The following is a 22,704-nucleotide window of genomic DNA, read 5'->3' as shown; positions in this document are numbered from 1 at the left end:
TTATTGACAGAGATCACCTTGAATTTGTGTTGACATAGAAAGACCTTGTTGGGTGAGGTTGGTAAGACGGACATCCCCTACGCCTGTCTAGGGGCTCCATAGCTGGGAAGGTGATTGAACCCCGTTTTTATCCCCCCCCCCCCTTTAAATAAAACGCAGCGGCCCTACTCAAGCCCTCCCGCTCGCTGTCCCATGGGGCTCGGTGCGTCCTGACGTCACAGGCCACGCAGGGTAGGAGAGAAGGAAGTGCAGGCAGGCGAGCTGTGTCAAAACTTTCAAGGGATCGGCTGAAGTTTCGAAACAACAGCAAAAAGTCATATTAAACCGATCCCAAGTTTAAAATTCGCGCAGAAAAGTAATCAGAAGGCACCAGAGTCTGAGAAGCGTTGCAGCAAGGGCGAGATTGTGCCAAATTTCGAGCCGACGGGGTCAAATACTTTCAGTTTTAATCGGGGTAAATACAAGAAACGCAAATACAAAACACAAAAATACAAGAGGTAAGGTTTTGATTTTCTCACTTTTAAAGACATGTTTTTCTTAACTTTATGTAGAAATGCGTTTGAACTGACCGTGTGTTGATATGTAAAGACTTTAACATATAACATTATGAAGAACATGTTTTTAGTTATTATGCCGATCACGAGTCTGGTCTTGGGAATTCTCTGGGAATTATTAATTCAATTAATGACCGTGGCATTGTCACGTTGTACAATAGCGGTTTAACCACGGCCTATAATTTAATTTATTTTATTTTGTTTCTTGCTTCGTAGTTTCGATTTCACCCGAATGGCTTCCTTTTACACGCGACCCTATTTACAATGTAGCGTCAGACCTGCTGTGATTGAACTCGAGGTCTTAGATGAGAGACTTTAATTCATCTTCTCAGTTTTTCAAAACGCTGGCGAGTAACCGGCGTGTAAATGCACACATTCACAGCGCGGAGGACGGTTTTGTATGCCTCTGGCCTCCGAGTCGAAATGGGAATTTGACGTTTTCTGCAGCCCTGAGCGTTGTTGCGCGTCAGTGACGTCTGCAGGATCTGTAAGACACGTTCCACTCATTAGTCTCTCCAGTGGCAGACTGGCAGAGCCGCAGACGGGCCCCTCATCAATCACATGTGAGGGAGATTAAATTACTGAGATTTATATACGGAGTTCTTTAGACAGCATTCTTATGGCTGATGTGCTCCTGGCTAGTCATCTCTTTTCAGCCTGTCTGTGCTGTGAGAACTGTGCCCAGCGTTCTGGTTGTGCAGACAATTAATCACACATTCCTAGCAGTTTTCACTCTTCGGACACAACCTGGTGAGTGTCGTTAAAAAGAGTCCAACACATACGTGTCCTTCAGGTTGAGGCATCACCCTCTGTATACAGTATGAGGCACGACCACCTGTACGGTTTAGTCGCTGAGTTTGGACTTCATGGGACACCCCATGATAACAAACTAATTGCTTTTTCAAAATGGGCTAAATGTTTTCATTAATGCATATTTATTGTGTGAAGTCGACAGCTCAATGTTTAAGAACATGCGCTTGTAATTACTCTAAATATTATGAGCAAACACAGTTTTGTACTTATTGCTGTAGTAAGGTTTCACAGAGAGGACATAAAACAAGTCTATAGACTTAACACCCCTGTCTTTAGATAAACCTCAAATGAACTTTCAGTACAGTACAGTACATAGTAGTAGTGTAGGTATTTTTTTTAAATGTTTATTTTTGACACACCCAGCCCTAAGAAATAAGGCACCTCCTCCAAACACATAAGGATTCTGCTATAAAAGATCACTGATTTTGAGAGAATTCAGTGTTATTGGATGTTCTGGGAAGTTTTGCCATTGTAAAAGTCTCAGGCTGAAAGAATGTGGTTAAAAACACATATCCTGGATTTTCACATGACATGGAGCACATGCAAAAGCTATACAGTAGCACAAGGAAACAAGCCTAAGTCAATGGTTATTAATGTCTGTATGGTTGTTTATTGCTGGCTTCTGGTTGTTTCAGAAAAGATCTTGAGGATTTTCTACTGCTTTTTATTCTGTCCTGAGCTGTTATTGAGGCAACTAAATCAATTATTAACTTCACTGGTCCACACTGCTATTAATTCTTTATCCACTCAAGATTTTAAAACTACCAGGTCTGCAGCTCTTCAGGACCAGCAGATAAACTCATCGACAGGGGCCAAGACAAGCTAAATCGCTAAAATCCAGGTCTCCCATCAAAATCCGTTGTTTCCTGGGAACAGCTCCAGTTTCCTTTGTAACTGCCAGTCAGGTTGGACTGACGTCTTGATAGCTCCAAAATCTCGTCTACAAAGCAAGAAACATGAAGCTTTAAAGCTGTTAAATTTTTGTGCAAATTATCTTTCATTCACTGTAGTTGTTCATTTTGTTTATTGTGCTCATTGAATAGCTATTTTGGGTCTGGTCCAGCCATTTGAACAAGGAGGCCCGGGCTCAACTTGGGCAGGCTCAGAAAGGCCTTGACTCATACCAGCTGAACAGAGGGAAGTCAGGCATGAGGAGCTGAACCACAGCCCAGCAGTTTTCCATCTTCAGCGTGGGGAAGGAATGTGACAGTAGTACCTTGATTTGTTTTGACTTTGTAGAGCCTGCAACACAGATCTTTGCTTCTTTTTTTTTGTCGTGCAATCTGAACATCCGAATTTGACCATTTGCATTTCTAGGTAAAAGCTAGGAAAAAAACCCCGTCTTGACTCTAACCTTTTTAAAGCTCCCTACATGGCCTGCAGGGCGGTTCCTCTCCGCAACAGAAGGGGCAAATTAAAGGCAGTGACACAATGCACATTGACAGAGGGAGCTCCCTGCGTCCTCAGTCCTTACCTGATGGGAGTGAAGGCCTCTGACCGGCGCTGTCTGTCCGCAGGATGAGTGGTGCTGGCAGGAAGGATCTCTGTGAGACGTACCGCAAGTCCCTGGAGGCCCGCGTGCAGGAGGGCAGGGCTGATCTGGTGTGCCGGGACGCCTCGCTGGTGGACGCCGTCGAAGGGCTCCTTCGGAGAGGTGGCCAGGAAGTGCACGGCTCCCTGCAGAACGATGCCTTCCAGGTCATCGGTGCCGCCCTGCAGACCGCACCCAGCCTGCAGAGGGGCCTGGAGAGACTTGTTAAGGGCTTTGAAGTGCTGGAGCTGGCGGCTATCAACCTCTTTTTGTGTCCTTGGAGGCAGGAGTTCAAGATGATAAAGGTATGCGAAGCTCAAGCTGAGCCTGCTACAGCCTAAAGCCAAGTGATTGCCTAAAGTAGTGCAAACTCAGGCTGTCTCTTTTATTCCACTTTCCTCTCCTTTAACCGTACACACTCACTTAATTGCAAGACACATCACATCCATCCGTCACCGTCCAGAATTTTCTCCGATCTCTTTTTGAGAACAGCTGGAGTTTGCATCGCAATTCCCCACAATCCCACCTGGAAGTCATCCTTTAGAGAAATGGGCTGGAGACAGTGTGTGGAATGTCCAGTTAGTCTTAACTCCATATTCTGTATGTGAGGGTTCTTAATGCAGTGGCAGGAATTAAAATCACAATGAATACAAACTGAAACCAGCAGCAGCCGTTGCACTTTAAATGCCTCTCGGTATATGTTTGGCCAGTTTCAAGGGAAACTGGTAAATGAATTCAGTTGCGTGGCAAGACCAGGCATTAATCATTGAAAGCTTTTTAACGTATCTGCGGTATTATATTGTTTTTTCATTAATACAGTTTGAACTCTTCCACCCTTAAACAGATTGAACAGCCTTTTCGATTGAAGTATTCGCCATTTCCCGAAATAGAAATGTGTTCCCTTTCCTAGTGATTTTGTTGCAGCTAATACTCTTGTGCTCTGTAGACGTTTTCAGGAGTGTACACGCATTACCTGAAGCCTGCCTTCCCCGAGCAGACCCTTCTGGAGCTCTTCCAGAAGCTTGGCTACCGGCCGCGGGACAGGCACCAGCTGGAGATGGGCCGCCAGCCGCCCGCGGAGGCCCTGCTGCAGCTGGCCTGCGGCTTCTTCGCCGCCCGCTGCGAGAGCGCCCTCCTGCTGGCGGCGGCCAGCCAGCTGGAGGAGCCACGCCTGAGCGCCGGCGACCTGCTGCAGGAGAGGCAGCGCTGCAGGAGCCTGGAGGAGGTGGTGGGGAACCTCAGGAGGAAGACGGAGGCCCTGGCGAAACGAGATGAGAACGACTGGAGGACTGGAGGCAGGTCTGAGCCCAAGACGGAGCTTGATCTCTATACTGAAGATGGGCGTCTCCCCAACGGAGGGGATCAGCAGCAGGCGATCAGCAAGGAGAAACCCTCCGCCGTGTCCTCTGTGAAAACGGGACTGGAGCTGGAGGCTCGATATAGCCAGAGTGCCAAGAGCACAACGCCTAGGTCTGCAGATGGAAGCCACTCACGGGAAGGGGCCTATAGGTCCAGCTTGAAGTTCGAGGTCCAGAAGACCTCCCGAAAGGAGCAGGGGCACAAGACCAGAGAAATATCACTGGAGCACGAAGCGGGAAGCAGCCCCGCTGCAAGCAAGGGGGAGCGATACAGTGACGGCAAAGGACACGATTCTCAGAGCTTCACTCTGTGCGGTTGCAGCAAGAGCTATGACGGGGTATATTTTCTTAAATGCCCCGTGTGCAAGGTTTTTCACTGCTGTGGTTGTCACGTTTTAGAAGAGTGCAGAACCAAAAAGCACGAGCCAGGTCTGGCCACCGACGCCGAGACCACAGTCATCCAACAAGAGCTTTTAAAATTGAAGTTGGATGAGAAGACGAGCCCCCCGTCTGACACGCATCACCTGGTGTGTCGCGCCTCCAGTCCACCTTCTGGGATTTGTCCCCCCGAGTCCTGGCGGGAGTGCGATAAGAAGAGTCTGCAGATGAATCTCCATGGTGCTGCTGATGAAGATCAAAAGTGGGAAAAACATTTCTGCCTCAAGGAGACGTTTCACAGTCTCTGCGTCTGTGAATCTTGCCATACTATCCATGACGGCTCCTGCAACGCGTGCCTCAAACAACATCATGAATTGCACATTGTGAATGACAGAATTAAACAAGAGGAGTGGTTGAGAAAGCTAGATGCCAAGCAATGGGAAAACCATAGCTGTTTATCCAGTTCTGGTCACGTTGGGTTCATGTGCGAAACATGTCACCTCTCTCATGACATTTTGTGCAGAGAAACCAAAACCTGCGCTAGTAAAAGTCATAAAATATTTTACTTACCAGATCAGACTCAGCTGAAGGAAATGACTGAAAAAGAGCAGCGGTATCACATGCATCAATGTATTACTGCCAACCCACAAATGGCTTGCCAAACATGCTTTGAGCTTCACGGTTTCTCGTGCGCTAAGTTAGAAACCTGTAAACGGCAGCACACGGTGAGACAGTTAGGCAAGTGCACAGCTTCAGAAAAATGCTGCAATCCAGCTTATATTATATGCATGAACTGCTGTGCTGTGTTCTGCAAAAATTGTTGGTTCAGATACCCGATAAATTGTACTTGTGGTCATCCATTTGGAATAACTGAGGTTTAAAGGTTTAAATGTTTGTCCGTTTGTCCTCTTCAGGATAAAATCAGTAGGATAAAATCAGTAAACTAGCTACTGAAGTATTTGCACTACTGCTTCTTATGTACTGTAAACAAACTCTATACTCCAAAAAGCACAATTTTAATTTGGCTTACTTACAATCAGCAACACACTCAAAAAATGCTTATACTGTAAATTTCTCATCCTAATTTTCCATCTGGAATTAAGGTAAATCAGGCATTCACAGTCATAGTGAATGAGTGTGGGCATTAGCAGTGTTTGGGGCTCTGGACTCACAAATGGAAGATTGTGGGTTCAAATCCTGTAGCAGCAGTGTGTGTTGTATGCTGCTGTACCCTTGAACAATGTACCTCACACATATAGCTCCAGCTATATACTGTAAATGGTGAAAGATGTATGTTGGTGTGGATAGAACACTCCAGTTTGCTCTGCATCCACTATAAAGGAATCTGCTTGTCTTGATTTTAGCAAAATCTTTTTTTTTTTTTAAATCGCCCATTTACTGGCAAATCCTAAAACACAGGTTTGGCATAGGTGCGGTGGAGGCTGTGGAAATCTCAGAACCTGTTCCCGCTACTCAGTCCTTTGGTCCACTGCTGAGAGATCTGTTGGACAGAGGTGGGACCCGCGTCTCTGACTCCTGAGGACACTGCCAGCTGTGTCGCGCCAGCTGCAGGAACACCCCTTGGACTGGTTGCACGCTGGGAAATTGCCAGAACTGGCTAACATCACAGCGCATCAGTGGAAAATCAGAATCATTTCTACAAGTACCAGTTTGCAGCCTGCAGGATAAAACGAAAAGGGAGTTTTGTAGACTTGTTGGTCTAGACCAATGGTTCTCAATCCAGGTCTTGGCGACTGACACACCTTCTGGGTTTTGTTCCAGCCGATCTCTCAGTTGCCCAGTCAGACCCTTGACTGGCTTAATAACAGGATTGGAACAAGATGAATTTGAACTGCTTGTTTCCGGCTCTTACACATGTTGAAGCTTTAACTGCTGTATTTTGTAAGTGAAATAAAATCCCAAACTTGTGACTAGAAGCAAAACACATTTTCAGGTGAAGCAGCTTTTTAGATCAATTAAGGCTTCAGTTATCTGAAGGTCAATTGAAGGTGGGCTGGAATGAAAACCAGCTGGTGTGTGGGTCACCATGACCAGGCCTGGGAATCGCTGGTCTAGACTGGGGCTCCAGTTGAGAGGCAACCCGGACAAAAGGGTCAGGTTCTATTGTAAGACGTCAGCGAATACTTAAACCTTTTGCTGGGCAGGGCAGGAGTACCAAGGAAACAAGTTTTGTGGTCATCAGAAAAAAGGCCAGTGTTCTATCTTGCATGAAAAACAACTTTTAAATCTTGTACGTTAGCTCAAACATCCTCAGCTGCTGGAATGCGAGGGATGTCTGTGTGACAAGTCCTGCTGCCTTAATTAAAACTGTTGAACTCGGATCTCAAAGGCACTTTGCTCCACACTGCCAAAAGATGGCTGTTAAAACTGCTTGATAGGTCTTATTGGTGCATCTTGGAAACATGGATTTTTGATAATAGACCATACTTAAAAATATTTTCCCACGCTGTGCACTTTATCCTATCAATTATGTGTAAAAAGGTTTCAAAACTTGTTTACTGTAAACCAGCTGCTGGAGATCACTGGAGAAAGTAAAATATCTGTATTGTCAACACTGGTTTATGCACAGAACCGTGTTTTGTTTTACCAAAAGCTAAGGAAGAATAAACTCCACTTCAGTATTGGTTGTCTGGCACCTTTTTTCTTGTTTGTGAAGGCTTTTTGTTATTTCTATCTGTTGTGACTGCTTCTCTAGGCAGTCTTAAGAGTGGATTACAAGTGCACAATATTTACATTTCATGCCAAGAAAGGTTTCATTGTTTCTAGTTCCTTTAAATAAAGTAATAGAAATACAGCTGTCTTTGTTTGGGAAGTCTAAATTGAGCAAACCTGAGCTAGGATAAAGACTGCCATCTGCCTCTGGGCTATTTGAATTGGACTCCCTTCTCAAAGCAAAGTGCCATGTTAGAAAGTTCAATATATGCATTTAGTGCTACTGCATTAAAATAATGTAAGTTGTTACACAAACACCTGTTCAGCGGGCTTTGTGCTTCATGTGGAGCAGTGGTCTCCAGCTCTAGGCCTGCAGAGCTCTTTTACCGGGAAAGTTGTGCTTTCTAAAGTAGCAAAGTGGACAGTGTTGCTAACTCACAGACCTTGGGCAATGGGCTTGGTTCCTGCCTTTTGTTTGAGTGTGTGCGCTTACTGGGTTTTCTCTCGGTGTTAAGGTGTGCCTAAGCAGTCACTGTGTGTACTCTGTGATTTGTAAATTAAGAGACTCAGATGATTGCCACAAGCATTACCTTTCTCGTAATGGATGCATCCCTAGTCTAAAATCGCAAATTACTGTTACCAGTTAAGTAGGTGACTTCTTACCTGAATACCATCAAGCACTCAAGACAAATGTTTCCTTTGATTTTAATATTAATTGAGCAATAACTTTCAAGTGTCCCCAGTCATTAGAAAGAGGTGATTTCGGCTGGATACAAGGGATACTGGACTGGGGCTCTATGGAACCACGGATGTAGGGTCTGCTGCAAAACAGCTGATTCACACTTCACACGTGGAAATGGTGTCAGAAAATGAGATCAAGATAACCAAATACCATGTGTTTCCTGCATGGCCACACTTGGTCCAAACCAGTTAATGGCTAATGAATAACTTTGGTTATTATCAGCTTCTTGCACTGAAAAGAACTGCTTGAATACGATCAATCTTGAAGCCGGTGTCTAAAGTCCGAAAGGGTATTGGAAATCCAGCTCTGCAGGGCAACATGACAGTGAGATAACGTTGTGGCAAGAACAGAGTTCAGGCTTTCACAGCTTTTAAGTACAGTTTCTGAAGCTAAAAATTGACAAGAGCAAATATAGGAATGCCAAACAAAAATACTTTTATGTATATTTATACAACATAGTGTACATGCAGATTATTCTACATTGCAGTAAGCAGTCTTCAAAGTCACGTCACCCCATGACTGTGAAAACCAAATCCCAGGCATGCAAGTGAAACAAGACTCACTTAGTGTCAACTGACTGCATCTCTCATGTCAAATTCAAGCTTCTAAAATAATAAAAAAAACAGGCCTGTTTGCGTTTCCCTGCATCTAAAATATATATACATATCTCGGATATTTTTCCAGTTGTACAGTGTAATTCATGAGGAGTTTTACACTTATCACAAGCAGAATTTTGCACAGCTCCCTAACTGCCAGAAAGACAAGTCGCTTCCACTGTGGAAGCCAATCTCTTGCCTCAATTTGTCATCTGATCCAAGGAACTGGAATGATATTTCAGCAGCAGCTGTGCACGTAAAAGAGTATAGCTGCTAGACATGTGCACTCGCTCTACAAATTATCAGGGCCCCTCCCCCCACTGAGTAACGTGGGGATCCCGAGAGAAATGCGAACAGGGCCGACAGGAACACGGCCTGGATTCCACAAGGATGTGAAGTATTTTCAGCCCAATCCCATCCGATTCTTCTAACAGCATCACGCATAAAGGCGTGTGGGATTTTTACTACAGTCCCTGGATTAAAACGCAGTTATAAAAGTCTACTGCACACCTCTTGGGAAAATCACACTGACTGCTACAGTTCATGTAACTGATCCCCAGTTACTGTACATGAACAAACAAACATTTTGTTCAGTCTACAGACTGCTGTATGACTTTTGATAATCACACGATTTAATATCCGGATGGGGATTCTATTTCACAATAAAGCTAATGCATATGTCCGTCTTGGAGCTGCAGTGCTGAAGCTGGTCTCCATTCTGTAGGGGCAGTTACTCCAGAAGTGCAAGACTGCCCCCTGCGGGGGACAGCTTACCCCCAGAAAGCACCTTTTCCCCCCGTATATCTGGGCTGTCTGGACCTCCCTGGGTGAAGCACACGCACAGCGAGTCAAGATGAACGGCTGCATTCAGGATTCCAACCTGCAACCCTGCTGCGTTGACCCAGCAGTAAATACTAGTCCTGCACTACCCTCGCATGTCACCTGCATGGAAAAGTAAATCGATTTCCAACTCATTCAAAAGTGTGACATGTTCCTAGGGTAAAAAACAAACAAAATCCAAGTATGTACATGAACTGGTTCTCTAGCAATAGTTCTCAATTGTCTCCCATCTCAGACATTTAACAGAAAATGTAAAGTCACGTTCTTCTTCATTATCTGAAATTCAGGCAAATTGAGAACCCCCGCGGGAAAGTTCATGCTGCTCCGCTCCCAGGTGATGTGAAGATATGGAAGATCCATTTCATACATTGTACAGCCCATCAAATCGAGATCAGCGCACTCAGTGCTGCCTGATGCAGGCAGGCTCCCGAGTAGTCCAGGTGATTGCAGGTTTTGGCCGAGCTGCAAAGTGCACCCCCCCGAATCCCGGCTGCGCTGCTGGCCCTCCATTTCACCTGGGCAGGAGAGAAAATGGACACACAGCTGTGCTGTACAGGTCAGGGTGTAGATGAAGGTCTCTGCAGGTCTCCGTGCAGGCCTAAGAGACAGGGATCTATGTCTTTTGCCTAACAAGGCCGTTCGTGCCAATGTCTGTTTAAAAGATGGAAAATAATACCAGCCCACCTCCATGAGCCCATGTGTGACCTGCCTGGCCTGTTAAATAAAAGAGCGCCCCTGCTACAATGTTGCGGCTCGTGCGGGCCCTACCTGGCGGGGCTCCCGGCGGACTCACACCTTGAGGCGCTTGGACTGGCCCTCGGCCACGGGCGCGGCTCTCTTGTTGCGGTGATGAGGGAAGGTGGGCATGAGGTCAGGCTCGCAGGCTGCAGGGAGACAGGGGGTGTAACAGCCTGTCAGCTGTGCAAGAAACACTTAACACTGCATCAATACACAGAGAGGGAGGAAGATATTAAGAAAATGTCTGGGGGAAGGATTTTCAGTCCTGGCGGTCCTTCTGATTTTCATTCCAAGTAGAATTTTCATTGTGTGGGTTAACAGAACTTTTTAATTCAACTATGTCTTTAATTACAGCTCTTTCCAACTCTTTTCTGAATCACCCTGCTTTCACAGCACTGTTGCCAAGACAGTGAGCAAGTGCTGCTTAACCCACCACTCCCCCTCAGGGGTCCATACACTACTTTCTCTTTTTTACCTGATCTAGATCACCCTCTTGGTTACTTACGCAACGGCTTCTCCTTGAAGTAGGAGCTGTCCAGGCAGTCCTTAGCTGTAGCCCTGGAAGGAGAAGAGCCCTGTCAAACTCCCAGGCTGCGATATGAGGGGCGCAGCCTAAAGAGACAACCGGAGGCCACTGCACAAAGGCAAGTCGACCACCCAGGTACCCCCAACCTCCTTCCTGACTGCACCAGCGATACAAAGATACACATGAAGGAGGAAATACAGGTATGCAAATCCCCAAATCACAGTGTGCCCTGACACTTCTGACTGTCTCCCCAATAGAATATACGATAGGAATTCATAATACCTCAAAGCTCTGTAAAACCATAAAAAGCTAAATATACAGACCTAAACCTGAGTCACACATTGAAATTGAATTTGATTCAAGTCTCCCCGGGACTTTGCTCAACAGTAGGAAACTAACTACAGGGCTTCATCACAATCATTCTGTAGTACATTCAATTTTCCTTCCACACTTCCTATTCTGATCCCGACATGTTTTGAACTTTTTTGTTCAATTACTTATGGGCTTTTCAGGAAAAACAAAGTCTATTACATGGTACCATACACAATAATGACCACATGTGCACAATTGTCATGGTGTGACCAACTTGGTAGCTAAACAAACTGTATGAATCCAACCATAATATAAAGAGAGGAAGAAAGGAATAGAAAAAAGGAAACCAAAGGACAAAAGAGGGAAGCCAGCTTTCGAGCTGGCTCACGTGCACAGGGCAGTTGAAGCCGTGAAGGCCGTGTGACTGACGTTACCTACACCCGGACAGTTTCTGTTTTCTGTTGCCCTGAATGCTAGCTATTGCCTTCTCTTGAGGAAGCTTTCTATCTGTCAGAGAGGACATCCTGCTGTGCAAAGGAAGTTCACAACCAACTGATGAATTTCGTCGCCTGAGACCTGATCAGCGTCAGATTCTAAAAGCTTATCGGGATATGAAAAGTGAAAGAAAACAAGGATATAAAAACGTGAACAGCCGTAGCAAAACCCTGGACATCGCAGGGTTTATGTTCAAGAACGCCGCCTCTTGGCTGTGCCTGCTGCACCTGCGTTTGGGGTTGTACATGAAGAGGAAGTTGAGAAGACGCAGGCCAGCCTCGGACAGCCAGGTGAACTTGTTCTTCAGGTTGTTGTAGGGCTGTTTCCTCAGGGTGTACTGCCCCACCAGCGGCAGCCTGGAAAAGCCCTGGGAGAGACAGCAAAAGACGTCAGTCAGCAACAAGACTCCACTTTCTAAACCCTGGCCTCTCAGTCCCGTCTACATTTTGCTTGGACTTTCAACAAATTACAAAAGCTTCTGTAAAAAGAAATCCCACATTTATTTTCAGAAACCTCTGGGACAGCAGGGCCAGCTCCCTCACCAAGAACATTCAGCCTGGCCAGCACGAGCCCATCATTCAGCCAGGCTGAATCTCAGAGCCAAACTGACTGCCATAAAACAGGCCGATTTGCCAAGCAGGACATCATCGCTACTTCCGCATTTTATGAGACCTACAAAATGAATGGGGCCTGACCTACATTATTTCTAAAATGCAGGTTCCAGTTTTTCACTAATCAGGATGCGGCAGAAGTAGGTTCTGCCATTCTCACAATTCTAGGAACTGCTGCAAGGGTAACGAGGTCTGTGCCCACTGAGGAGTCACAGAGGTCACTACTGCACTGCAAGACAGAACTGGTATTCACCACTGCCTACCACACTGCACAAATGATGACTACAGGCATGCACCCCACAAACCCTGCAGCGTGGCTAACGGGGAACACTAAAAAGACTAACGCAGCTCTGTACTCCCCCTGTACTGTGATGTTCTATTGGAAAAGCTCTCCATCACAGAATAATTATGGGGGTCTTTTTGGTTCACGGACAAGGTGTATGAAGGTCACTCAAGATCGGGACAAGCAAATCTGGACTGGGAAATGAGCCACAAATTACTAGGGGGAGCCTTATTATTGGCTGGATTCTTCTGCAGTCACACGCAACTTCCAGGACGTGTAAAGGAAACTCGTTACAGGACACCTATTTACTTCCCTCTTCACGGGACTGGGGTGTTTAATGGTACGTTTACCGGCCAGATGTTTTCATTGGGTGTCCCCAGCAGCTGGACAATGAGGTCAATCTGCTGAATCTCTGAGCTCCCGGGCAGCAGAGGCTTGTGGGCCAGCAGTTCTGCCAGGATGCATCCCACAGCCCTGTGGGAAAAAAACAACAAGCTCAAATACTGGCCTCCAGAATATAAACCACCCACATGCAGCTAAAGAAATGTCTCTTACCACATGTCAATAGCAGTTGTCTGTGTTTTTGTTCCCAGGAGTAGTTCAGGAGCTCTGTACCTAAAGAGGCAAGGGAATCAAAAGGGGTTTATTCTTCTATTCTTTATGAAAACGACATACAGGCTGTGTGCTGTAAGTGGAGGGATTGTGACAGCCCTGTATTATATTTTGGCTCAAAAATCAGTAATTCCTTTCATATTCATGACACAATGATATGCTGGGGGGATTCTACATCTATCTGGTAATTAATATTTCAGGGTATTGTGCACAGAAGTCAGTGTGAAGATCTTCTGTTATACTGAAAATGGCTTGATCAAGTTCATTCCAACATGCTTTTAAAGAAATCCAGACAAATTTGTCAATTTTGAGAAACACAGCCTTTTTCATGTTGTTTTTACACATACACAATTCCACCAGCGACTCAGGGACTTTTTTCCGATCATGTTCTCTGAAATGCATGTAAAGAAGAATGATAACCAATCACCCTCACTCCTAGAGAGAACTGAGAAACGCAACAGTGGCCTGTGAATTCACTGGATGCTGACACTACAGCCATCCATAGTTGAAAAGCGTTTGAGAGCAATATATTCAAGGCAGCACAGCGGTTAGCACTGCTGCCCCGCAGTGCTGGGGCCCTGGGTTCAAGAAGCAGCTAGAAAATTGATGGATGGAATATATTCAAGTCACTTAAACTTACAGGTGTTGCTCCAATTGGAGAACTAGGACTAGGAGAATTCACGTCCACAAAGCGGGTGCTATTCTACGTCTTAGATCAAAGGAACGAGGGGTGGGGGCTTCTTTAACAGTATCTGAGAATCTCATAGAGGCAACGGAGAATTCAATCTAAGGAAAGATTATTTGTTCGCTTTTCACCCTGCCCAGTCTGCTACAGTGCCTAACCCATCACAGGGGCGAGCAGGGCTGTGTGCGCACCCCTCTGTGCGCACCCCAATGCCACTGGCTCCCCCGAGCCTGACTGGAGGGCTGGCGCCAGCTGTAGGAAGGGAGAGTCCCTCTCTGCAGGCAGGCAGGTGACGCACTGGACCAAACCCGGGAGCAGGGCGAAGCCAGGCCGGTGGGGGCGTACCAGAGTGTCACCACTTTGGGGGTCATGGGCTTGAGGGGAACACCGTAGGCTCTGGCCAGGCCGAAGTCGGCTGCAAAAAGACAACGTGAGACTGAATTCAGAAGTGCTTTCTAAATAACGCCCAAAACATTTTTGCTCATTGGATCCCATCGTTTCCATACATTTTATAATGACATTTTCTGGCCAGTCCCACCCCATTCCTCTCACTGGATCAGCTCCAGCTGTGGTTGGGGTGAGGGCAAAGGTCTGCTGGGGGATTGTTCTGGCCAGGGAAAGGGGGAGAAGTCTATCTCTTGCACCTCACGCCAACCAAAAACTGCCCTGCCACTGAGAAAATCTATTATTTTGATGGGGGGGGTTCCTAATATTTTGGCCAGAGATCAAATTTATTCACAATATCTTACAGGGTGATGTGAGTGGCTTACATTGTCACACCCACTGAATGCCTTAAAGGCTGTGAAGAGACCTGCATCAAAACTGGGACCGGACTTTAATTATAACAAATAACCGAGGCTCCCATGGCCACTGAGACCTGGAGTTCTGCAGCCCTGCTCAGGATGATGTCCACATGATGGGGTCGTTAAAAGGCCAACTCACCTATCTTTACACAGCCTTTATCTGTCATTAGTAAGTTGGACACCTTCAGATCCCTGTAAAACACAACAGAAATACCCCAAATGAGAGACTAGTGGTATCAACGACTAAAGACACAATAAGACAGGTTTAATCAGGTTCAATCAAAAAACGTTTTAATAGAAACGTTGCATATTCACAGTGAAGGCTGGCTGAATATCACAGGAGTAACATCTGACTGCCTTGTGCGCTTTCTAGGAGCTCTGATGATGGATCACGAATAAAAATGGGATTCTGGGATTGTGAGGACAATGCAGGATCATCCTCACAATATCAAAGGTCTTGCCAAATTCAGTTGTCAGTCCTATAGATGTTTGCATCTGTCATTGGAACATTTTACCCTGAAGCTCTTTAAATGAGATATTTTGCTTTTCTCCTATATCTAGGCTGATCAAAAACAGGCAGATACAGTTCAATGAAAACTAAACTAGGGATTAGAGGATACCTACTGTCCTCCACTTTGCTTGATCCACTTTGTGGAGCCCCAAACCAGAACCAGAACCTGACTCTGCTGTTCTACACTCACCTGTGCACGATGAAGTTTTCATGCAGGTAAAGCAGCCCCCTCAGGAGCTGGAGAACAATGCACTTCACCTGCGAGAGACGGGAAACGCCTTAGGAAACCCAAGCCTTACAATTCACTCTCACAGAAGTGACCACTTTCCACAAAGCACATCACATCAATGGTGCCAGTCTCGCAAAGCTCTTGGACAAGCGCCTGCATTCACATCAGCAGAGTAAATGAGGACACAGTGAGTCAATCAGAAACAAATCGATCTGACTCTCGTTTGAAATGATATCCCAGGACGAACCCTTTCAACTGGCTTGGGGAGCGACCTGTTTGAGCCATGGCCAGTGGTATGTCAAACCCAGCTGGCTGAGGGAAAGACTCGGCTCTATTAGGCCTGCGCTAAGTAGGACAGTGAGCCAAGGAGCTGCTTCAGGTGAGAGGACTTACCTGTGCTTCTGAGAATGGGGACTGCATGTTCTCCAGTAGACTAGCCAGGTCTTGCTCACAGTATCCCATCACCAGGAAAATGCTAAACAATGCATACAAATGGAAGAAAACAAATATAACTGGTAAGTTCACAGGTACAGCGTTTTAAAAGTCATCCCTTTTTTGACATTACAACCTTAAATGCACAAAATACACACAAGAAGCTGTGCAGTGTCTTAAATCTCACAGGAGTCAGTTTCTGAGAAAATGAGGCCCTCTTTTTACACAAGGGGCTGTACTGGCAGTCTGGAACAAGCCATCCTGCCACGTTGTTGAAGTTGAAACCCCCTTTGTTTCAGGATACAGCTGGATGGCATATTTGAAGCGATTAGTTACAAGCAATCCTGTGCCCATTTTTCCCATTAAATTAAATGGCTATGTCCACCGTCATCTCATTTATCCTTGCAGGCATGAAGCCAGTTGTCCTGGGAACACGAGAGTCTCGTTTCACCTTGGCTTGGAGGAGGCAGGTGCAGGCTCAGATCAGACAGCCCCTGGTCACACTCCAGGCTCTGCTTATAGCAGTATAATGTGACAACCTTGTTGGTTGTGCTGGCAGTGATTCACAGCCTAGGGGAGCAGCTCTAGGGCAGCTCAGGTCTCTCGAGTTGGCGTCTAATCAGAAGGACTGTCACAGCTCCTCCCCGGGCTCTGAGAAAGCAGAGCCCCCAGGAGTCCAGCCGGTAGAACTACTCTTCAATACTGCTACAAGGTCAAATCAGTCATGGTTTTTGGCAGTTTAACACATAATGAGCCTAAATACATAAGTGATTTGCTGATTGTCACGAAGTCTATAGATAATCTCACATTATTTCACAAATAAGGGTACTGTGCCAAAGGTTATAGGCTGACATCCAGAGAGATGTCAGTCTCAGTTCACTTAGCTCACTGCTTTCCAACACATCATCAATACACACCACTCCAGGCAGAAACTTGTGATAATAGCTAATTAGATGCTTTAGTTTACAGCTCAATCTATAACAAATGAATCCCTATAAATTGGATTTTAAACCATACTAATCCTTGGTTTTTACTAGGTTTGGTTCATACGGTAGTTCCAAAAAATGTCAAATGCCACAAGTCTATATCACAATCCATTTTTATTTTCCACACCCACCCATAGGGGAATCAGACACACGGGCCCTCTGGAGGCAATGCAACAGAAGTCTTACAGGCTTATAGCCCACAACCCTACCTTTCCAGGTGATTTCCCACAACCACCTCCTTAAGCTCCACTATGTTGGGGTGTCGCAGCTTCAGGAGCAGAGTTATCTCCCGCAGGCTGCTGATTGGAATTCCTTCAGGCCAGCCAGGAAAATAAAAAGACAGGAACAGACACAGAGCAAGGCTTGAAAACCATCCGTAAAGCTAAAGCATTTCATTTCTAACGGTTCACCTGATCAATCACCACATGATGCGAAAACAGTCCAGCATTTATTTCAGCAGAGGGGGCCCTTTCTCAATCTCGTTTGTCAGACAAACTAATATTACAGGTCACAGATGTGAGCTGTCAAATGTGTCAACTTCTAAATGTCAGAAACACATTCAGCCTTCCATGTCTGTGCTGATTAGCCTGCCTTGTGGGTTAACTGCATTTTCTAACAGACTGTTTTTGTCTTGACATAAAGAGGAAGTGACACTTCTTAAGTCCCCTCTTGCACAGTAAAGAAAAATACATGAACATAAGATTTCTGGCAGCACTAACATTTCCAGAAGTAATTTCATCCATTTCTGGCCTTCAAGAAAAAATAATACTCACCATCTTTCTCTTTATCCATGCGCACCTTCTTAAGAGCAACAATCTCATGATTTTTTGTGTCCCGTGCCCGGTCTGCAAGAACAAGACAAGAAACCTGGAAACAAGCTCCACTGTAAATGCTCATTTGCTGTTCTCCTTCTCCCACTCAAAACAGGAGAGAGAAACGGGAAACAGAAAAGCCAACATTCAACATTTTAAATTTAAAGTGTTGGCATTTCCAATTTAAATAACAGTGCCTAAGTCCTTTACTCACAAAATGTTTCCAAAGATGCTTGGCTGTGACAAATTTTTCACAAGAGGATGGTAACAAGACTCTTGTCCATGTTTTATGAGCTACTGGCTCAGTTTAAACACATAATCTACTTGATTGTTTAATATAGCAAGAGGTTTATTTATAGCAAACTATTTATCAATAGTAGCAGGAATTAATAAAAAAAACTATACCAGTATGCCGAAGAGAAATAACACACTTCACTGCTGAGACCAGTAAGGATGGAGTGGTTTCACTAACCTGACTGCACATCCCACATTGTCTCTGATCTCTGTTTCTTCCCACTTAACTAAAGCAATTCAGTATAACATGTATTGTTCAAAGCATTCTTCTGCTTTCAGTACAGAAAGACTTAATATCATACCTGGCAGAGCCATAATTAAAGTAGTGAAAATACGAAACTCACAAACGATGCCATAAGTTCCTTCACCAATCCGGTTCAGCTTTTCAAACTCCTTCACACTCCTACAGTTCCCCAGCTGAAACAATTCATGCAGATTACCTCATACTGGGCACCAAGGTATCAGCTCGTAAGTGTGCTCCGAGATCAGAAAATTCTGCCTGTTTATAGTAGTCATGCAAGAACATGAGGTATTCAGACAATCTGCCAGAGCAAAACAGATTCTGATTATTGTTTTGTTTACTTGTAAACTGTCTGTTACACAGTCTAGATAAGTGCATGTTACATTCCAATCTGAAATGTATCCACAAAGGGGATGACATCTATAGAGTACAGTATGAGAGCAGATCTATAGTTTTACATTATGCAGGATCTCCAACTAGAAGCTCTGCTTTGGTTTCTCAGACACCGTTACAAATATGGCAGAGCTACCATATTCGATTTCTGGAGAATCAATGATGTGATTTCACCTCCTGTTCTGCCTCATCAGAAAAGGGTATCAATAACATTTTCGTCTTTGGGTAAACTATGTGGTGCTGTTTGGGACTCTAAACAGGTCTTTTGTATTTGTTTACACATTACAAACAGTTCTAACAAAAGCGTTGTTATTTAAGAGTAGTCCCTGGTCCAGAAGTCACATTTCCTGTTGTCTTAGCCTCTGCAGACCAATCAAAACATAAAGCTCTCCAGCCAGACGGCTGTCGGGAGTGCATGGAAATGAATGTCAATAACATTGGGATCTACTGGGACAGATCGTCTATTGTGTCGCTGACTTGGCCAGGAGACGAAATACACAATGCACGTTACGTTTCACAACAAAATGCATTGGCTCTGTTTCCCTGTGTTTTCCCACCAGACAATGACACATGTAAGCAGATTACATACTGCATCGTGTCTTTCAGGGACCGACCGGCTGATATAAGTACATTAAGTGACAAGGGAATGGAGCACAAAGGTAATACTTTCGGAAACACGTTCTGATATTTCGGCAAAATAGGGAAAGCCTTTTTCTAGCACTCCAAGCTGCGACAGAAATCACTAAAACGCGCAAACCCGGGGTCTGGACGTGCAGTGTGTTTACCCTGTCCTGCTGCGGAACGGTGAATGTTTTCTCGTTCTTGATTGATCTCAGTTTGATGGCATCTGGCTCCGCTTCGGAGAAGTCCATGCTTGCAACGGCCCAGCACCCCAGTCCAAGCTTTAATCTTTGCTGTGACGACGTAATGTAGGGAAGAAATAGCAGACATTCAATTCCCTAAGAGCTGTCTCCATCTACCACGCCAGGGCTCGCAGCACGCATCATCACTGAGCTCACTCACTGGGTGGACAACCATGATCCAACCCTGAGTGCCTTGCTTGTCCACCGCACAAGCGCACTCACCGCTTTGAGTTACGTTGTGTCCGCGGTGCGTACGGACTGAAAGCACTGTCCTGTTCATCGAGCTTCTGCGAGAATCCCAGTTCGTTTCGGAGCGAAGCGAAAAACCAGCATTGCCAGTACTGAAGCCAACAAACGTCCGCCAAGAGAGTTAACTAAACGGTTCGCGATTTTAATGATTTCAGGACGCAAAACCTTGTTTTCGAATAATTAAAAAATAAAAAACGAACTGGGTGTAAAACAGACCTTTTCAAGAAATCCCTCTTAACAAGAACTCCTCGATTTAAATATTTAAATTCAATTGAGGTCTGCAGTTGTTAGAGATAATGGCATCTTCGCAATGACATTAAAAAAAGGCAGGACCGACCCACCTTTTTTCAGAGGGTAGAAATAGACTCGGGGTGAGCAGGTTCCCTCTGTTTGGGGATCCCCTGAACTGCTCCTGGGGACCCCACCTGAGAATGACTGTATCGTTTAAAACCGTCCCAGATTATCTTTGTGTACACACTCGGTGGTGGTGGCAGGCGCGTCGATTACCGGTTGGGGTTCAGTTCATCTGCGGCGGTTTGGGTGCGAAAGGACGGCCGGCACCGGCGTAGAAGGGCACCCCGGGCCGGGGCTCCCTCACCACAGTCCGGGGCGAGTCTGGGGGCACTTGGCGGAGGTCCTCGTTTGAGGGGGCGGTCACTATTATCGCGGGTGGGGTCGCCTTCCTCCGAGCCGGCGATTCGGTACCGCTCGGTTCTGCCGGTCCTGCTCCCTCCTGTCGTAACTGTGATGGCTCGGGTGCTTGGAGGAGGGCGGGAATGATGATACTGTTACGATGCATGTATGCAGATCCGATCAGATCTAACAGAATTGTAAATGGTGAATACACTGTAAATGAACAATACAAACGCGTAACGGGAGCCCTAAATGTCGACACAGGTGACCGTAGGCAGCAATATACAACAAATCATTTAACCCTCGATTGCTGATATCTGTCATTGATTCCCCAGATTTACGTTACTCATGTCTGGGTTTCAGATCAATAGTTTTTTTTTTTATCAAAATCAAAATGCGATGGATAGATAACCTTTTCAGTTTCTTATGAGCAATTCAATCTTCATTCCAGTTCAGTTTTCAGTAGAACTAATTTAATGTCAATTGTTCGGTTTTCATATATAATCTTTTATGTTGCAAAATGACGTGCATTCGTTTTTTACACTTAGAAACTCGTTTCAAAGTCACGCATGACTTTATCTCAGAATACATTTGCTGATATCCAAACTATTTTGCTGTAAAATATTAATGTGTATTTTAAAATGTCACCTGTACTATTTTTTCAGTTCATCTTAAAATATCTATATACTCGATTACAAAACGACAGGTGTTTTAGACTATAAGCAGTTTGTTCTCCAGTGTGTTTTTCTCAGCCAATTCACTAAAAGGAAGCAAAATCACATTTGAAAACAAACGCTGCAACTCATTCAGTTACAATGCTACAGCAAACAACTTAATTCCTGAGGGGGGAGATTTAGATCTCAGATTCTTTTGTGACGACTGCATCATATGCTGACGTGAAACGTTTTGAAGCTAGTGTCATCACCTCTACTGTTTATTATAATAGGATACAATATCCCTGTAACGACAATTGCAATGTATCTACTGTGGCTACACTTAGTTGTACAATTTAACGCGAATCTACCTTAAAATAGCCTGTTCCACCAACTGGAATCCCATTAGAACACTGTAAATGGATTAGTGTATATACCATATTAGGGTTTGTGACAATTAATGCACACCCGATGAGCGATTAGAGCTACATAAAGCTTCATTCCACATAAAAACTCCTTCGATTTCAACGAAGAGCTACACCACGTTAAAACAAATATTAACAGACATTATATCGGCTGAAAGGTGCCAGTGCGTGTAAAAGTGAACAAGGAACCGATATCATTCCGTGCCCGTTATTAAAATAACTGTACAAAACCGAGCAGTTACCCCTTTTGTCAACTAACTGTTAAACATTCCCCCATCTCCATTATTTATCGTAGTGGTAAAATAAAGTCAAGAATCTTTAAAGTCATTAATGATGAGTGGAAGTCCCAGTTGCTACTTCAGAGACGTAGATTTCTGACAACCTCTTTAGCCGAAGCGTGAGCAACTTTCTTGCTCCATCACTCCGTTCAACAAGCTGCCCGCGGGAATGTCCCCCGAGAGATGCGATGCCAATCCCATCTGTAGAGAAGCGCGGCGCGGTTTGAACAAACCGCTGGATCGTTTAAAAATAATGTAATTTCTCACCTGCATGTTCAGAGTGTTTGCGCAGGACAACCCCCATTAGACATTTAAATAATCCCGAGCGCAAAGGCTCGGCTCTGTGGCCGGCAGGGGGCGCTCACTGCGGTGGAGCCGAACCTGCATCATCTATAATAATAAAGTCAGTGTTGAAGAAGCAGGGTATTTTTTTTTATCGGTGTGCATTTTTTTATTTGGGTATTTATGGTGTGTTCAATGTTTCTTCTGACTTGCCAGACGATTTTAATCATTGTACCTCTTGTACCTGCAATAATCTTACAAAATATCATTTAGTTTAATGTATTATAAGGTTACTGCAGCACCTCCACAGGTGCCCTGTATCAGCAAATACTGTATCTGATTAGTATGAATTACTAATGAGTAAACATTAGTTCCCGCCTGCCGTTGTCTCCTCCACTCTTCTCCAGTCTGTCTTCTTTATCTCGTCTTCCCCCGTACCTTATATAATAATAAAATAATAATAATAATCAAATGAAGAAGAATTATTACTATTATTATTAGTGATAATCTATTAATGGAACAGGTGAAGGTTTATTCCATGCTGAAAGCAAAAGAAAAGAGACAACGTGTCGGCTGTGGAGACTTTTTCAGGTGTGTATCTATTAGTGTTTACCAATAGATTCCAACAAGGGCTTGTTAATTAAATTGGGATTAATTCTTTATTTTCTCCTTAATGCAATGGAAATGTCGGCCACACAGAGTTGGAAGTGGAACTTTTTAACAGTAATTACTACTAATAACTGATTAAGAATTCCACCTCGCAATATGCCGACCTAGAATCTCACAAAACTTGCACCTGGTCGCAAATCACCGTCACGTGATCTTGACCATGGCCGCTCCTTGAATGGCTTCATTTCTCTATCTCGAGAGGTC

At 44.9% G+C, this 22,704-nt stretch overlaps 2 protein-coding genes and 1 long non-coding RNA gene across 8 annotated transcripts; 1 reads left to right on the top strand and 2 right to left on the bottom strand.

The window, feature by feature from the left end:
- The first annotated feature begins 218 nt into the window (after nucleotides 1-218).
- On the top strand, nucleotides 219-7,276 carry spata2l (spermatogenesis associated 2-like). Of its 2 annotated transcripts, XM_069181168.1 has the most exons (4): nucleotides 219-497; nucleotides 2,411-2,684; nucleotides 2,885-3,203; nucleotides 3,845-7,276. In XM_069181168.1, exons 3-4 carry the CDS (start codon nucleotides 2,886-2,888, stop codon nucleotides 5,513-5,515), a joined length of 1,989 nt encoding a protein of 662 aa, XP_069037269.1. In that variant the 5' UTR covers nucleotides 219-497; nucleotides 2,411-2,684; nucleotide 2,885; the 3' UTR covers nucleotides 5,516-7,276. The 2 variants fall into 2 exon arrangements, with proteins under 2 accessions (XP_069037269.1, XP_015223694.2); XM_015368208.2 differs by lacking the exon at nucleotides 2,411-2,684.
- On the bottom strand, nucleotides 1,969-3,947 carry LOC138224344 (uncharacterized). The gene is made up of 3 exons (XR_011182800.1): nucleotides 3,872-3,947; nucleotides 2,842-3,174; nucleotides 1,969-2,307 (listed from the first exon to the last, which is right to left on the bottom strand). It is a non-coding gene; the product is annotated as an uncharacterized lncRNA (long non-coding RNA).
- A 1,185-nt stretch (nucleotides 7,277-8,461) lies between the features above and the next one.
- cdk10 (cyclin dependent kinase 10) lies at nucleotides 8,462-21,882 on the bottom strand. 5 transcript variants are annotated; one of them, XM_015368212.2, is made up of 16 exons: nucleotides 21,817-21,882; nucleotides 20,159-20,319; nucleotides 19,234-19,362; nucleotides 18,159-18,231; nucleotides 17,482-17,553; nucleotides 16,918-17,020; nucleotides 15,684-15,765; nucleotides 15,252-15,319; nucleotides 14,690-14,742; nucleotides 14,093-14,162; nucleotides 13,006-13,065; nucleotides 12,801-12,924; nucleotides 11,784-11,923; nucleotides 10,729-10,781; nucleotides 10,281-10,369; nucleotides 8,462-10,000 (listed from the first exon to the last, which is right to left on the bottom strand). In XM_015368212.2, exons 1-16 carry the CDS (start codon nucleotides 21,851-21,853, stop codon nucleotides 9,866-9,868), a joined length of 1,449 nt encoding a protein of 482 aa, XP_015223698.1. In that variant the 5' UTR covers nucleotides 21,854-21,882; the 3' UTR covers nucleotides 8,462-9,865. The 5 variants fall into 5 exon arrangements, with proteins under 5 accessions (XP_015223698.1, XP_015223699.1, XP_015223700.1 ...); XM_015368213.2 differs by lacking the exons at nucleotides 20,159-20,319; nucleotides 21,817-21,882 and adding an exon at nucleotides 20,068-20,152; XM_015368214.2 differs by lacking the exons at nucleotides 20,159-20,319; nucleotides 21,817-21,882 and adding an exon at nucleotides 19,902-20,025.
- Between the last annotated feature and the right edge of the window lie 822 nt (nucleotides 21,883-22,704).

The sequence above is a fragment of the Lepisosteus oculatus genome, chromosome 20, assembly GCF_040954835.1.
Source record: "Lepisosteus oculatus isolate fLepOcu1 chromosome 20, fLepOcu1.hap2, whole genome shotgun sequence".
Classification (NCBI taxonomy): Eukaryota; Metazoa; Chordata; class Actinopteri; order Semionotiformes; family Lepisosteidae; genus Lepisosteus; species Lepisosteus oculatus.
This window is presented reverse-complemented; position numbering and strand designations above follow the sequence as displayed.

Bases quoted from the DNA above. Each gene is read 5' to 3' on its own strand.
- spata2l (XM_015368208.2), top strand. From the start codon at position 2,886: ATGAGTGGTGCTGGCAGGAAGGATCTCTGTGAGACGTACCGCAAGTCC. The intron at 3,204-3,844 runs GTATGCGAAGCT...TGTGCTCTGTAG, and splicing joins AGGAGTTCAAGATGATAAAG to ACGTTTTCAGGAGTGTACAC.
- cdk10 (XM_015368212.2), bottom strand. From the start codon at position 21,853: ATGGGGGTTGTCCTGCGCAAACACTCTGAACATGCAG. The intron at 17,554-18,158 runs GTGAGTTTCGTA...TTGTTCTTGCAG, and splicing joins AGGAACTTATGGCATCGTTT to ACCGGGCACGGGACACAAAA. The intron at 14,163-14,689 runs GTGAGTTGGCCT...GTCTTTTTGCAG, and splicing joins TAAAGGCTGTGTAAAGATAG to CCGACTTCGGCCTGGCCAGA.